At 37.5% G+C, this 15,267-nt stretch overlaps 1 protein-coding gene across 3 annotated transcripts in view; it reads left to right on the forward strand.

Moving 5' to 3' along the window:
- MAGI2 (membrane associated guanylate kinase, WW and PDZ domain containing 2) overlaps positions 1-15,267 on the forward strand; it is a 458,519-nt gene that overhangs the window by 301,607 nt on the left and 141,645 nt on the right. For all 3 annotated transcript variants that reach the window (XM_012720830.1, XM_012720831.1, XM_012720832.1), the window contains exon 9: positions 14,717-14,748. In XM_012720830.1, coding sequence (XP_012576284.1) covers positions 14,717-14,748 — 32 coding nt within the window. The remainder of the gene's footprint in view (positions 1-14,716; positions 14,749-15,267) is intronic.

The raw sequence follows: 15,267 nt of genomic DNA on the forward strand, positions 1-15,267 counted from the left end.
ATATATATATATAGAAGGTGATATATGTATCCTAGTTCTGTATGCATAAGTAAATCTTAAAAATATATATATATATAGAAGGTGATATATGTTCCATGACATCAATGATAAAGATGTTTTTGAATACTTCACTTCTACCATTCCCTAAAGCAAGGGAATTAAAAGCAAAAGTAAACAATTGGAATTACCTTAAATTAAAAATATTTTACATGGTAAGAGAAAAAAAAAGTAGATTAAGACATCCCATTGAATAGGAGAAAATATGTACATATTACATAGGGGGTAATATCTAAGATATATTTCTTTTAAATTTATACAATTCAGTAATAAAAAGCAAACAACCCAGTTAATAAATGGGCATCAGATTTGAATGGATAATTCACCAAAGAGGATCTTCAAAAGACCAATAGATACATGACAGAATATTCATCATCACCTCAAAGAAAGTGATTAAGACCATAATGAGATACTATCTCATACCACCAAGGATCAAAGAGACCCCTAGCAACAAGTACTGGAGAAGATACAGAGAAAGTGGAACCTTTACACTGTTGGTGGAAATGTAAACTGGTATAGTCATTTTGGAAAGCAACCTGGATTTATCTCAAAAAATGAAAATAGTCTATGGCCTGGCAATCCCCACTCTGGCATTTATCCAAACAGTGTGAAATCTCAAAAAGTATGCATATGTACAGTGTTTATTACAGCACATTTACAATACCTAAGACATGGTCATCAGTAGGAGACTAAATTGAAAAAATGTGTTACATCTACAATGTAAGATATCATTTAGCCTAAGGAAAGATAAAATCTTGCTATTAATAACAAAATGGAAGGAGTTTGAGGGAATTATGTGTAGTGAAATAAAAGAGTGACAAAAAATTGGACATTTACATAGCAGAGAATTCAACAAAGTAAAATACTTCTTAAAATGATGGACATTAATAAAGTGAGGACTTTGAGGTTGAGAGAGCAGAAGGGAGAAAGGACATAGAAGAGTTGATAATGAGGGGGAAAAAGACTTATTTAGCAACGTAGAAAAGCTGATTAGAGGGCAATAATAAAGGAAAAAAGTGAGCAGTCAGAGGTCATTCGCAGCAGTGCAGGCAAGAAGGTATGAGGTTCTGGAGTCCTGAGTGAAATGCAGGAAGGGGGATGGAGAGGAAAGCAATCCCAAAGATGGGATCTGCAGGACTGATGGAATATGCAGGGAGTGGAGAGAACGCATTTCTAATAAGTCTAGTTTAGAGGACTGGGTGTTGCCATTGCCATTTATAGACTTAGGGGTTGTTGAAGGTGTAAGAAAGGGACTGCCCTTTATTATTGGACTTGAACAGACCATTTAGCTACAAACAGATGCTTAGACTTAAACTGGACTGGAGGGCAGATTGAGAAACTGATTTAGAATTCTCAAACAATTAGAACAAGTCTTGGTGATAAATAAGCTCAGCTTCAATGAGGGTGTCTGTAAAGGAGGAAAAGGGGCAACAGGAGAGGAAGTAGATTCAGCAAAATCAAGTACTACCTTTAGTTTAGTACAGTGCATATAGACAACACTGGACCAGCAGGATTCATTCAGTAATTCTTTGTTTCAAGATGAATACATGCTCAGTGAGAAGGGAGGGATGCCAGCACCTGAGGCATCTAAATAGTAGAGGTCAAGATCAGAGAAACACTACAAATTGTGCTCCTGCAGACAAAAACTAAAGTCAGAGCGGAGGGACCCCCAGGAAAGGAGTGTAAAGTGAGAACAAAGGACTCGGGCGTGAACCCTGATCTCATTTAAAAAGGTAGCAGCAGCAGGATCCCAGGCACCTTTGCTTAGCATTAGTCATCATTAGTCAGAGCAGCCCATCAGCAGGGGCAGTGGCTGGAGTCACAGTTTGACCTTCATCTACACAGAAGGAAGATAATGTTCCAGTTCCCCATCACGTGGGAGGCAGATGAGGACAGAGGAGACATGAAATGTCGGCTGTGATAAAGTACCAGATTCCACAGGAGCAGGGTGCCAGCTGTGGCGAGAGGCGCCTGTTGGGCTGTAATCTGCCACCCTTTGCCATCAAACATAGTTCTCCACTGGTTCACTCAATGACAAATTAAAATCTAGATCCATGGTGTGTAAAACCCAAGGCGAGAATGGATGCAGCTTCAGAAAGCAAACCAGACCCACATGGCTCCCAGGGGCCCAGTGACAAAGCATTATTTGTCATGTGCAGGTTACAGAGGTGGTTCACACTTTTTCAAACTCTAGATAATGAGGTTGTTGAAAACCTGAAATCTCCTCCTTTGTTGTTTTTTTTTTTTAAAAAAAAAAAAAACGACTGAACATAATGGCAAATTACTCAAAAGTAAGCTGACAACATAATGGAATTCAACTCAACTGAAAAGTGTTTATGTGGGATCAGTTAGAATTAATTGGTAACAATAAATGTAGTTCTGCCAGTGCAAATGTAGTCCCTGCCTTCACTTATTTTGCAAAGAGGAAAACCCAAACAAAACATGGTGTTATGTAAAGACAGATCAACTAGTAAAGGGGTAGGTAAGCATTGCTCTCCCTCCTTTTCTGGAAGATGGACATCACACTCCTGATGCTTGTACATGTCTGGTGATTAAGTTGTAATTTCTGGGGTGTTTTGGTGGACACACTATGTTAACGTCTGTAAATGAGAACTTGGCTGCCTAAATGGCTCCCACAACTCCAAGCATGGCATACTGCTGACAGCCCAAGAGGTCCCCTCACTCTGTCATCTGTCAAGCAGGGTGGTTGAATGACATTATGGAACACTAAAAGTTGGAGAGGGCTTTGTGCTCTGCCCAAGTCCTAGACATCTGTGTCTAGCTTGCTTTCCAGTTTCCAGGTCTGCCCTGTGGATATCACAGGGTCTCTAATTAAGAGTTAACTTTCTTTCCTAAGCAGAACAGCACCTTGGAATGATGCCTCTTCTGATGGTGTCTCTAAGGAGCAAGTAATTACATATTAGGTTATGATGTACCTAGTAGCTCATCTTCTGCCAGTATGCCCCCAATGTCATGGGCCACCTGTTGGTCCCTGCTGCTGGCTGGTTTTTTTTTTAAATATTTATTTATTCGTACAGAACTGGGGTACAGGCCAGAGTTGCGGAGGGTGAGAGGATTCACCAGAGACAGAGTGGGGAGCAGAACAGGCAGATCGACGAAGTACACTGCTGAGGGGAGCAGCGGGCGGGTCAGGAGAGGTCTGCCACGCCATGTGGTCACCTCCGGGGCAGGCGCCATGTGGTCACCTCTGGGGCAGGTGGGGATGGAACTCATGCGGAAGTGGCTTTCACTTCTTAGTGCAGTGCTTTAACCCGCTGTGCCACCAGGGAGGGCCCTGCTGGCTGTTTTTATGCTACTGACTAAAACCAACAGTCAAAGCCAAATAAAGACTGCAAGTCAATATGCTGATCTGGAAGACCTTAGGACAAGATCATAGCAACTAACTTGACTATTAATTGCACTGTGACTTGTCATCTTTCTATAGCAGATAGTGGGGAGAGAACGTGAGCCTTGGAGTGGGAGAAGATGTGGACAAGTCCTGGTTCTGCCACCTCTCTTGCATGTCTGTAGTCAGAACACCATCAGAACCTTGGTACACTCTCTCCAAAATATACATAGTAGTGTTCTCCCAGCCTCCTCTGCAGGATTTCAAAAGGAATAGATTACTGCATACCCAAACTGCTATTTAAATGACAAACTGCTAAGTAAATGTAAGATATTTCTAGAGAGAAATAAACTAATTTTTAGATATTGATAAATGCATTTTGACATTTACTGATTTAACAAATATTTAGTGAGCACCTGCTGTGTGCTAGGCATTGTGCTAGACATTAGAGAAGCAGTTATGAACAAAAATATAGATGGCACCATGCCTTCAGGGAACCTTTAGATTCATGGAAGAGAGAAAAAGTTACCACAAAAAGCTGAGCCTTTATCAATTACTGATCTCAACCACAAGTGTTCTCATTCCATCCCCCCAAAATGAACTATGACTAGGCCATGACACTACTGAATATTGTCTGCCTTTGATGCCTTTCATATTTTGATTTTTTACATAGCAGTGAGAAACAAAATTTAGCATGTTTACTTGAAACATGCAGCAGGTCAGAGCTAAGGCCTGTTATAAAGGCTGTGCCTTTGAAGTTTATCCCAGTCTTATTCATAACATTAATAATTGGAGAATTCTCCTATTAACCGAAGATGCTCCACATGCTGTGCATTTTGAAAGGTCAAATCTGTAGAAGAATTTATTATACTTCATTAAGGATATGTCTCCTCTGTTTCTTACATTAATAAAAGAAAAATGTCTCCACTTTAAAAGTGGATGTCAAATACATGGTTCACATGCTGCCCCCTGGCCTCCCATTTCCATGTCTGGGATCGCTAATTGATAAAGGTTCAATTTCCTACTGAGCCAGCTGGGAATCCTCCTGAACACAGCACTGCAGGCAGCCAGTGATCAGAGCTGGCATGAGAGCTGAAACACACTCGCCATCCCCATTTTAACTTTCTGTAAATCCTTGGTTCCCAAAAATAGTCATTGAAGTGCATATTTACTTAGATTTTCCTCCCACTGCAGATTTGGTTTGTCTGTTTTCATCAACAGGCTTCCCTACTCTGTATCTTCAACTCTCCTGCATTCAAAGTCAGCTGTGGACTTTTCCTGCAAACCAAAAGAATCATGCCTCAGGCACCAGAGTCTCTTATTTTCTGCCTGAGAGTGTTGTGTGCTATAGAGATTCTTCTTCAGTCTTATGCAAGAACACAGAAATGTGGGAGAGTCAGCACTCCCTGAGACCAGCCATTCGAGTCTCCCCCATGGCAGAGGACAGCAAGAGAAATGCCCCATTCACCAGAGGGAGACTGTGGTGTGTGCTCCTCAGGGTTCTCAGAAAACCCACTGGGGACTGAGGCCACAGCACTCACCGTGATTTTTCATTAGTATGTTTAGCTTCACTGACTTAACACCATTCTTTACTTGTACTTCTGGGGTCATCCTCGTCCTCATCTCAGACCTAGCTTTGGGAAGACCCCTAACTAAAATGGCATCTTTTGTTTCCATGTTTTATAGAACATCAGTTCACAAACTTGAGTTGTAATGTTCCTCCTGGTGGTCCATAGACTGTGATGAGGGCTCTGGCTCTTTCCTCCACAGTGAACCCACTAGACCCATCTTTCCTTCCTCTCTAGATGTACCCCAGAAGACCCTGGATGATAAGGAGGGCAAGGGAAAGCAAATTTCAATCGCATCAAGAATTCAAACAAAACAAATTTATTGTTCTCTCTGTTGTGTGACTTTGATTATTGGAAACTACATTCCAAGGCAATCCTATGATGATATGTGTTCTTTTTATGTCCACCAGCAGTACCTAAATGATGCTCCTCAAGGAAACTCGAACCTTAAGTGAAGATTGATTTCAAAAGTTAGTTGGTTAGGTTGGTCAGAACAGGAAATAAACAAATGTCAGTCCATAGAGTTCCTTATTTTGTGTGCATGTAAATCATCAATCATTCTTTACACTAACAGATGATGTGACCAAGAAGTAAATGACATCAGGTCAAGGATGTTGTATGTTTCCTCCCAGTATCCCAGTGAAGTGTCAATGTGACATTAAAAAGATAATGTTAGGGATTCACAGATTCCAGCATTGATAAAGCTACTTATGCACTGCTTTACAGGGCAGGAGAAGTTGTGTTTTGATCTCATCCCCCTTTCAGTTAACTCTGAAATCTCAAATCCCAGAGTACAGCAGAGGAGAAAGTGAGAGGAGAGGGTGATGATGAATTGCCTCCTGGGGTACTTGGCACAATCATATTGAGCACCATGGGAGGAGCAGAGCACTAAGATGACTTAAGGTAGGATAGAGTGAATATTGTGACTGTCTGAAATTATTTTACAACCCAAATGTTTCTGCCCTAAAACAAGTAACATGAAATTAGGAAGTTGTGTCAAGAGAAGGTCTCCCCTGCTGTCCAGCAAAGCTGTACAACATCATTATCATTGAAAACCTGGCTCTAAGGTGTGCACATGTGCTCATTTTGTGCAGTCGAATGTGCAGAAATGAGGACCATGAGCCTGAGTCTGAATAAATCTTCCCTCTATAACAAAATTGATAAATATGTAAAAAAAAAAAAAGGGGGGGAGGTCATTAGGCTTGTCGATTAAGAGCATGATGTTGAAAAAGGTACACTGCAGAAAACAGAAGACACTGGCAAAAAAAAAAAAAAACACCCTTAGAATTCTTGGATACTAGAGGTAACTTTTGAAAATTAGCAATGGGCAGAGCCGGCTGAAGGGCAAAGACCAAGCAAAGTGAAGCTTGACGAAGTAAACAGACTAATAAACAAATAAGAGGGCTTGGAATTATCTTGAAAAATTAAAACACTTATTGGAATCAGTAACTCTATATCCAAAAGGCCGTGAAACTATTCCTCCAAGTCATCTAGTGGTGTAAACTGGCGTTAGCTCAATGAAAGTCCCACACTAAAACAGAAACAGAAACAAAATTTGGAAGGGGAAGTTCATCTCAAGTACAAAGTTTACCAATCATATATTGTTATCTGTGACCAGCATTGCAATAAGTGGTTAGAACTCAAGTAATGTTCTTCCTTTTCAGCTGCTGTCATAAGCACTCTATGAGGCTCCTTTTGCTTTGAAGTAATAATTCTTTTTCATCTATACATGATTAAATATAACTTTCTTCGGTTAAAAAAAAAAAAGAAGGCAAGTCTAATACTGCAAGAAATAATTGATATAGAGATCAACTTGAGTTCTCCAGTGATGGAGCTGCAGGTCTCAAGCTTTATTTTGTCTCAACAGCAATCGCTTGTACAACACTCATCTACAATTCTACTGTTTACAGCATAGAGTCTCACATACCTGGCCAAGGTCAGGAGTGGGTAAGGAGAAAGGACATGAAGCTCTGTTACCTCAACAGGTCATCCATTCTTCTACTTATCCTAAGAGATCACTTGGCTTGCTACACTTGCTGCATTATTTTAACTTTAAGCTGATACTTCCACTGACATGAGATATACACTGCTACTTTGCCTGAACCCAAATTCCCAAAGGCACCTCAAACTCAATTCAATCATGCAAAAAATTTCTTTATTGTATTTCTTTCCTCAGCTAAGGATGCCATCATCCAGGTTTCCAAGGGTTCAGTCTTTATAGATTAAATTTTCTCCTTAATACCATTCCTCCATCTCCACCAAACACCTGGCCTCATCAATTGTCCTAATATCTGTCGTCTTCTTCTACCTTCTTTATCCTCCACTACTGTTATCTGTGCATTCAGTGTATCTGTTGAAATATCCACCTTATGCCAACCTTTGTAATAAGTCCTGGAAATTCACTATGAACAAAATAGATAGATGATCCCTCTCCAAATGTAATTTATACTCTAGTTGGGGAGATGGACACCTCACTAATACTTTTACAAACCTAGGTACGTAAATATGGCTTTGTAATACAAGCACAAGTGGTCATGGGGACCATAATAGAGGAAAATTACAAAAGCAATGAAAAACTATAATAGAGAACTTTGATTTAAAATAAAAGCCCAAAATGTATCCCTGACTATACATCAAGCTCCCCTGATTTATAATCAGAGGTAGCTGTCTGAAAATGAAAGAGGTTGGGAAAATGAAGGTGCTTGTGCAAGGCCCTCTGGTTAGAAAAACTTAACTTTCACTTTACTTTAATGAGTGAAAGGCTATAACCCATAAGGTGTCTGGGAAGGAGGGACCAGTTGATACAGGGTCTTGTAGGTTTCATGTTCTATCCTAAACGCAGAAGGAAATCCATTTTTTTTAAAGCATGATCATAATCAGTAATGACAGCAAATTTGCTGTGATTCAGCCCAGGCAAGAGATGATACCAGAGGAGATGGAGAGAAATGGATTTGAAATAAACTTTAGGGTTGAATAGACAGTATTTAGCAATAAAGAAATGAAGGTGAAGATAGGACTTCATGTTCCTGCCTTAAAAATTTGGAGGGGCAAGTAAAAGTTACCAAAGTAGACAACAGACAGGAAAGAAAAATCAAAGTTTCCACTTTTACTATGCTGAATTTATGGTGCTTATGAAACACCCACAACTCAATAAATATTTAATGTTTATGTAAAGTACCAAAGCAGACATTTTATCTGTCTTAAATTAAAGGTATTCCTAGATGGGTTTCCTAAAAAAAAAGTTTTTCTTTAGGTTTTAATGGTCTACATACATCATTGTACATAAAATGTAACTTGGAGTTGGAATTTTCTATTTGCAACTACTGATATCCTTTCACGTATTCTTTGCCAGCTGTTTACAGTGTGCCATAAACCCAGCAGCAACTTCTCTCTTCGTTGCTCATGGTCTTGTTCAGAACATAAATTTAAAAACCCTTTGTGATTGTTAATATTTTCTGCCAGCCTCTCTTTGCTGTGAGTGTTAGCCACCCTGACACTTCTCTTACTTTTCCAGTCCGTTTTTTTATTTCTGTTGGAGGCCATTTGCCTTACCTGGTTTATTTTGAACATATTCTTTATGTAGTTGAGTTTATCAGGAGACAACATATGCAAGTTTATCCTTTCTAGATACTCATTGGGATTACTTGAAATGGTAGAGTTGCTTTCTCCATAAGGAACAAAACTAGGGAGAAATGGCCTTTGGAAAAAAATCTTGTAGTGTTTATAAGAAAAACACTTTATATTAAAAGTGCAGAATCTTTTTAAAGCAGTGCAAAGAAAGCTCACCACATAAAAGTAGATTATCCAAGCCATAGATGGCAGCAATTTGAAATTTTCCTTGCAAATTGAATATTTTGCTTGTTTAAAAGGTGGTACTGTGAGGTCTGGGCACATGGATGCCCACAATCACTTACAGGAAAGGTCATTTCTTAGCCTAGGTCAGTTTTCATCAAGAAAAATGCCCTTTCACTTACTGCAGATAGCTTAAACAAATTATCTATGGAACTACAGGGCTTTGCCCATTTGATGAATTTTAATAAGAAATACATGAATCAGTCCAAAACCAGACAAGAAGTGAATAACATTGCACTAGCTTTAATGGAAATTAGCTCATTACCTTGCTGGCTTACATTTACCAAAGGCAGAATTTCTGATGAAAATTTTGCCAGACTAGGAAATAGTAGGATCTTTAAATTAAAGATTAACTTTATTGATAGTATTTTTCCTCCCTCAAGTAAGCCCCAGCTGGAGATTATAAAACCCTGGGCTTTTCCCCCTTTGGGGAAAAAATAATTAAATAGATTTCTTGTATTCAAAGAGTTTCTCAGAGTCCCCAAAATACTTTCAGAAAAGTAGTAGGAACCTGTCCAAAGGTCCCTGCCCTAGATCAATAAAACCTGTATCTTCATTTTGCTTAGAGAAGACAAAGACAACGGCATGCATGTATGCTGCATGGTGTACTTAAATATAGCTAATATCACAAATTTCTACATAACTTACCATAAGTAAGTTATGGACCTTCATGAGCCTGGGCAGCACAGCAGGTGGAGAGCCCAGGTGGGTGTACAGGGGCCCCCTGTCCTCCAGCAGAGGCCACAAGGCCTGTGAAGCAAAATTTCTTACTCATGTATGAGGCATGCACTTTTGTTCTTTTTTTTACCTTTTCATTGTCTTATTGCTTTATTGTTTTACTTGTGGTAAGTTATGTAGAAATTTGTGATATTAGCCATATTTAAGTGCACTGTTCAGCATACAGGCATGCTGTTGTCTCTGTCTTCTTTAAACAAAATGAAGACACGGGTTTTATTAATCCAGGGCAGGGACCTCTACAGTAAAACTGTACTTTGTTTCAAAATGTTTGCTATTCCTTTTCTGCTTAAAGCAAGGGAGAAATAGAAAGTGTTTCCTCTGCATGTCCATCATTTTTTATTAACTATAGAGCCCCCCTATAAAATATATGAAACTGTTACAATCTTCAGACCTGGAGTCGGGTTGCAGGAGGTACTTCAATGGAAAAAAACCATTTCATATGTGTAAATGGGAGTTTAATATATTGAATGGAGTGTGGAGGCACATTGGAAGATTTAGCTCTGCTTGGGGAAATTTCTAGCATCTTCACAAATTGCTATGATATTATCCAAATTGAAGATAAAGTGAAGGACCTGCCCATAAAATTGCTTTTTGTTATATTTTCGACCCCTTATTCGAACTGGGGCAATTTTAAGAAAACTCATCAACTTTTGCCTTCTGAAAATAAATAAGACAAATCTCTTCCCAGGTCCTTCCCTGGTGGCACAACGGGTTAAGACACAGCATTGTGAAGCTTGGCTCAGCTGCTTCAGTTCAATCCCCGGTAGGGTAGGTGACCCACATGGTACAGCAGACCTCTTCTGACTCACCTACTGCTCCCCTCAGCAGTGTACTTTATTAGTTGGCCTGTTCTGCTCCCCACTCTGTCTCTGGTGAATCCTCTCACCACCCCTGCACCTCTGGACTTCTGGACTGTACCCCAGTTCTGTATGCATAAATTTAATTTTTTTAAAAAAATAAAAATAAATCTCATACCAAATAACTCACATGCACAGTGGCTCTTTGTTCAGAACTCATGTAAATTGGCCAGTGTTCTTATGTTTTAGGTATTACTAGTTGTAAGAAGTGGGTTCTGAAAGAGCCATTCTGGGGAACCTTCCTCTTGGAGTAAGACAGTGGTGCTGACCCATCACTAAACAATTTGAAAACAGTCCTTTGTGACACCAGCAGAATTGGCCACACAGAATTCTGCATCCTGGGAGATGAGACCTCAGTCAAGGTTACAGATAACAGACAACCAAACAATCCAGTGATCTGTATATCACATGGATTTTCTCAGCTTTCTGTAAAGCTAGATTCCTGGCAATAAAACATTGATGGGAGTGCAAGAAAAGGAAATATTAAGTACTCTCTGGGTTTTTACAGAATTGAGTGGTTACTACCTACAGTAGATATTACAATTGTGTTATTATTTTTAAGTGCTTATACAGGACATAAATAAAATTTCCTTATAGAGGATGTTCAGATTTAGAAAATAAAAATATGATATTCCTAGTTTAACTGAATTTAAAGAAGCACAAATAAAAGAAATAATTTTTGCTATAAGTATGCCCCATACAATATATATGTCTCATGCAAATATTGTCAGGGTATCTTTATACTAAAAACTGAAATTCAAATTTAACTGGGCATATTGTGTTTTATCTAGAAACCATATTCCTGTAGTTAGCTTATTAAAAATTGTCTTTAGCTGACATGCAGAATTGAATTTTAATCTCAATCACAGTTTTGTCTTCTCAACTCTTCCATTTTCAAGTACCACAATTTCTTGTTAAAGACATTTGCATTGTGCTTGTTTCCTGCCCATCTCACTGTGCTTTTAAGTGCAGAGTAAAAACGTATTTTAATTTTATTTCTGAGTCTAAAGACAGATTTTAGAGCTCTAATCCTGTTTTGAAATTTGCATTATGCACCTAAATGTCTTTATTTGCTGCATCTAGTTTTTTCCATTTATTCTCTTATTTTTTTTCTCATGTCCCAATACATGTTTCAGTTTGGTCACAACTCTACCTTGAGGTCTTCTGCTTTTGTTATTTTAAGGCTCAGGATTAGATAGTTTACATTTGTACGCAAACACACAAATACAACAATAAAATGATATATGGAAAATGGATTAAGTCATTTTAAGGAAATTTTAGAAGAAAAATTTATTTACATTCCTGCTCTCATTTCCCTCTGAGGAAATGTATAGTGAGAAACCCCAAAAGGAATAGTGTTAGCAAACCAAAAACTTGTGATCTCTCTATCTCCTGCCAGAATGACTTCAGAGAAAGAAAAGGGTGATGATTAATTGAATATTGGTAACAGGCTAGGTTCCTAGAGAACCTACCAAATATAGATAGATATATTGATAGAATGTGTGTGTGTGTATGTATATATGTGTGTGTGTGTGTATTATATATAACTATATGTAATATAGTAGTTACATATAATTATTACAATAATTATATTATATAATATATATTACTATAATATTTATATGATATATAATTATATATTAATGTACATTTATAATATGATTTGACCCACATTGTGATGGTGCGAAAGTAATTCTATCTCTTCCAATGTAATGACATTGAGTCCAAAACTGGAGTTTAGTTATGTAGAAATTTTAACCTTAAGGCTTACTGGTGCCATGTTGATTATATCCAAACTAGATGCTTTCTGTTCATCTTAATTTAAATCCTTATAGCTTGATTGATAATTTGCCAAAGAAACATAATCATCTAAGTTATTTATTTTTAGGAAACCTATCCCAGTGCTTTTTCTTATTACCTAAAATTGCTTGCTCTGCAGCCAGCAGCTGTTATTTGACAGTGACTCAGGAAGGGCAACTATTGCTTCAGAAACTAAAGTCTCCACAGCACAAATCAGCATTAGAAATATTACAGAAACTGCTATAATGGAAACAATAAAAATGTCCTGTGCTGTGCCAGTGGTCTGAGGTCAGGCTGAATAAAACAGCCTTCAAAAGACAGATGCTGAAGTACCTATGTTGAAAGGTATTCTAGTTAAACAAACCTCTCCCCTTGTCTGACCTTAACAATAATCTGCTTATGCATTTTAGTTCTGGCACCATTACCTCTAAGTGGTCAGATGATTACAAATTTTCCATAAGAGGAATGGTCCGCTCTTAAGATTTGTCCCACGTGAGAACAAAATCCCCAAAATAGAGAAACAGTTTTCAATATATCTGTATCAAAACTGTGATCACTACTAACTCCCAGCACCTAACAAATGTAAAACAGCAAATACTGAAACTGTCCCAGCACTCCAAGACAGAAGTGACAATACAAAGAAATACAGGAATTAATAGAGTTTGTTGATATTGGGGGAATTTACCAAATATACCTTTTCTCAAAGATATTGTTGGCAATCTCAGAAGGCAGAAAACAAGTTTTGTCACTCACTGAAAATAATGATTAAGTGGCCTAGAATATTTCACCTTATAATTAAAAGCCAAGTTGTTTTTATTGGTGTTTTACAGAATGAGTCAAATACACAAATTTGCTATTTTTAATCTGTTTTTCAAAAAAATAATATGACTAAATAATTATAATTAAATTATAGTCAAACCACACTTTGAGCAGGAGTTTTCTCATTATTTGAAAAAAAAAATAACATAAGAAATTACAGGGTATGTGAGAAAGTAGGCTATTTCTGTTTATCTCCATAGGTAAGATAATTACTACACTTGAGCCTTAAATTTAACTCTTGGATCCCAAAGAAAGTTGAGAAACACGACAGGTTATATACCCACTTTTTCATAAAATAAAACATTGATTCTTCACAGGGTGTGTTAAAATGCAGCTAGCATTTTTGCCTCAGCTGAGTTGGATGGTTTTAAGTGTCCAGATACATGTGTGTCCATTTCTGTAAATAATTCTTATAAATTGTCTTACACTACTTCTGTCTTGTACAAGTCCCAGTTTTAAAATGGGTAAACATAGTATGTAGTATATTTTCATGTATACTCAGCATTTTATCAGATACCACCTAATATTAACCTAAAGAAATTGTTAAAAGAAGATAGCTGTGATATGAAAAGCAGGTACTTCTGGACTTCTCTAGAATATATTGGGCGGGCCCTCCCTGGTGGCACAGTGGGTTAGAGCACTGCACTGAGAAGCTTAAGCCACTTCCGCATGAGTTCGATTCCCACCTGCCCTGGAGGTTACCCACATGGCGTGGCAGACCTCTCCTGACCCGCCCGCTGCTCCCCTCAGCAGTGTACTTCGTCCATCTGCCTGTTCTGCACCCCACTCTGTGCCTGGTGAATCCTCTCACCCTCCACATCTCTGGCCTGTACCCCAGTTCTATATGAATAAATAAATCTTTAAAAATATATATATATATATATTGGGCTTGCTAGGACCAGTGTATGCCTGGTATTTTTAAACTTTTTTTAACTAATTCTATATGTTAAAATAATAATAATAATAATAATAATAATAAAAGAAATGGGAATTCACTTACCCTTTTAAATATCTTAGTGCTTACTTGGGTCACAACAGAGTTAATCCAGTCATCCTGCCATTGGTGTTAAGAGCTTGATACGCTGATTCATTCAACTAATAAACACTTTGAACATTTTATTCATGCAAAACATTGTATGACACTTGGATAGAAGAATAATAAAATAGGTATCTGCTCTAAATAAGATCTTAGCAGAACAGACCCATAAAAGTTACTAAGTATCTGATTCATGGTAGGTCTACACTTTTTAAATTTAGGACTAATGAAGTTTTATTGATTTTTAACTGTACAAAGCAAGATTACTTATTATACTAAGCAAAGGTTAATTGACATTTCTATCTTCTCTCTCAGGCTGTGACACAATGATCCCTAAGAATGACTCAGTTTTTCTTACATTTTATAAACTAGTTTACCATTTGTCAGCCTCATACTCCTCTGTGCTTTAGAATAGAATCCCCAGCTGCCAAAAAAGAAAATGACCTTAGAATCATTTATGTAATCCCAATAAATATATCTGGGCTTCTTGAAGAAAACTATACAGCCATGAAGAATTTTATATTGTCATTATTGTGTGCTGTTAATTAATTTAAAGTAACCTGCAATTATTTTAATATCATGCCACCCATAACTGGTAATGGGGTATATTTTCAAAGTTCAAATATTGTTTTCTTTATTCCAGGTTTCTTTTCTCCATGGAAAACTCCAAAGCCTGTAAGTTGGAATTATTATGCTTCTTTCTTTATTTCTAGTTATTATTGCAATTTCACTAAATAAGAGTTGAAGTGGGTAAACTCTGATCTGTTCTACCTCTAAAACTTGGAGATGTCAAATGAATAAAACCTGTGTCTTGTATTTGTGGGACAAATATAAGACTAAATCATCTTACTTACCTATAGAGATAATCTTGCCCGTTTTTAAAATATACCTATAAGATGAACATTAACACTATGTAGTGTGGTACACTGAAAATACTTATGAGATATTTTGTTTTCCCCTGTCAGAAATCCTGTAATCTTTAAAACATGTAATTTTTAGAAATAATGCAAATTATAGGCCCAAAAGTCTTGACCTGCAGTTCAAATCAGGTCTACAAGATATTCAATTCTATACATATTTTTATAGTTTTATTTTAGTGTGCATGGAGCTAAATATGTATGTGGATAATTATTCCATGTATGTTTTCAATATATGTTTCACCAAACAAATCTGACACTCACAATAGTGTTTCTG

Source organism: Condylura cristata, unplaced genomic scaffold (assembly GCF_000260355.1).
Source record: "Condylura cristata isolate star-nosed mole 26May11 unplaced genomic scaffold, ConCri1.0 scaffold00005, whole genome shotgun sequence".
NCBI classification, from domain to species: domain Eukaryota; kingdom Metazoa; phylum Chordata; class Mammalia; order Eulipotyphla; family Talpidae; genus Condylura; species Condylura cristata.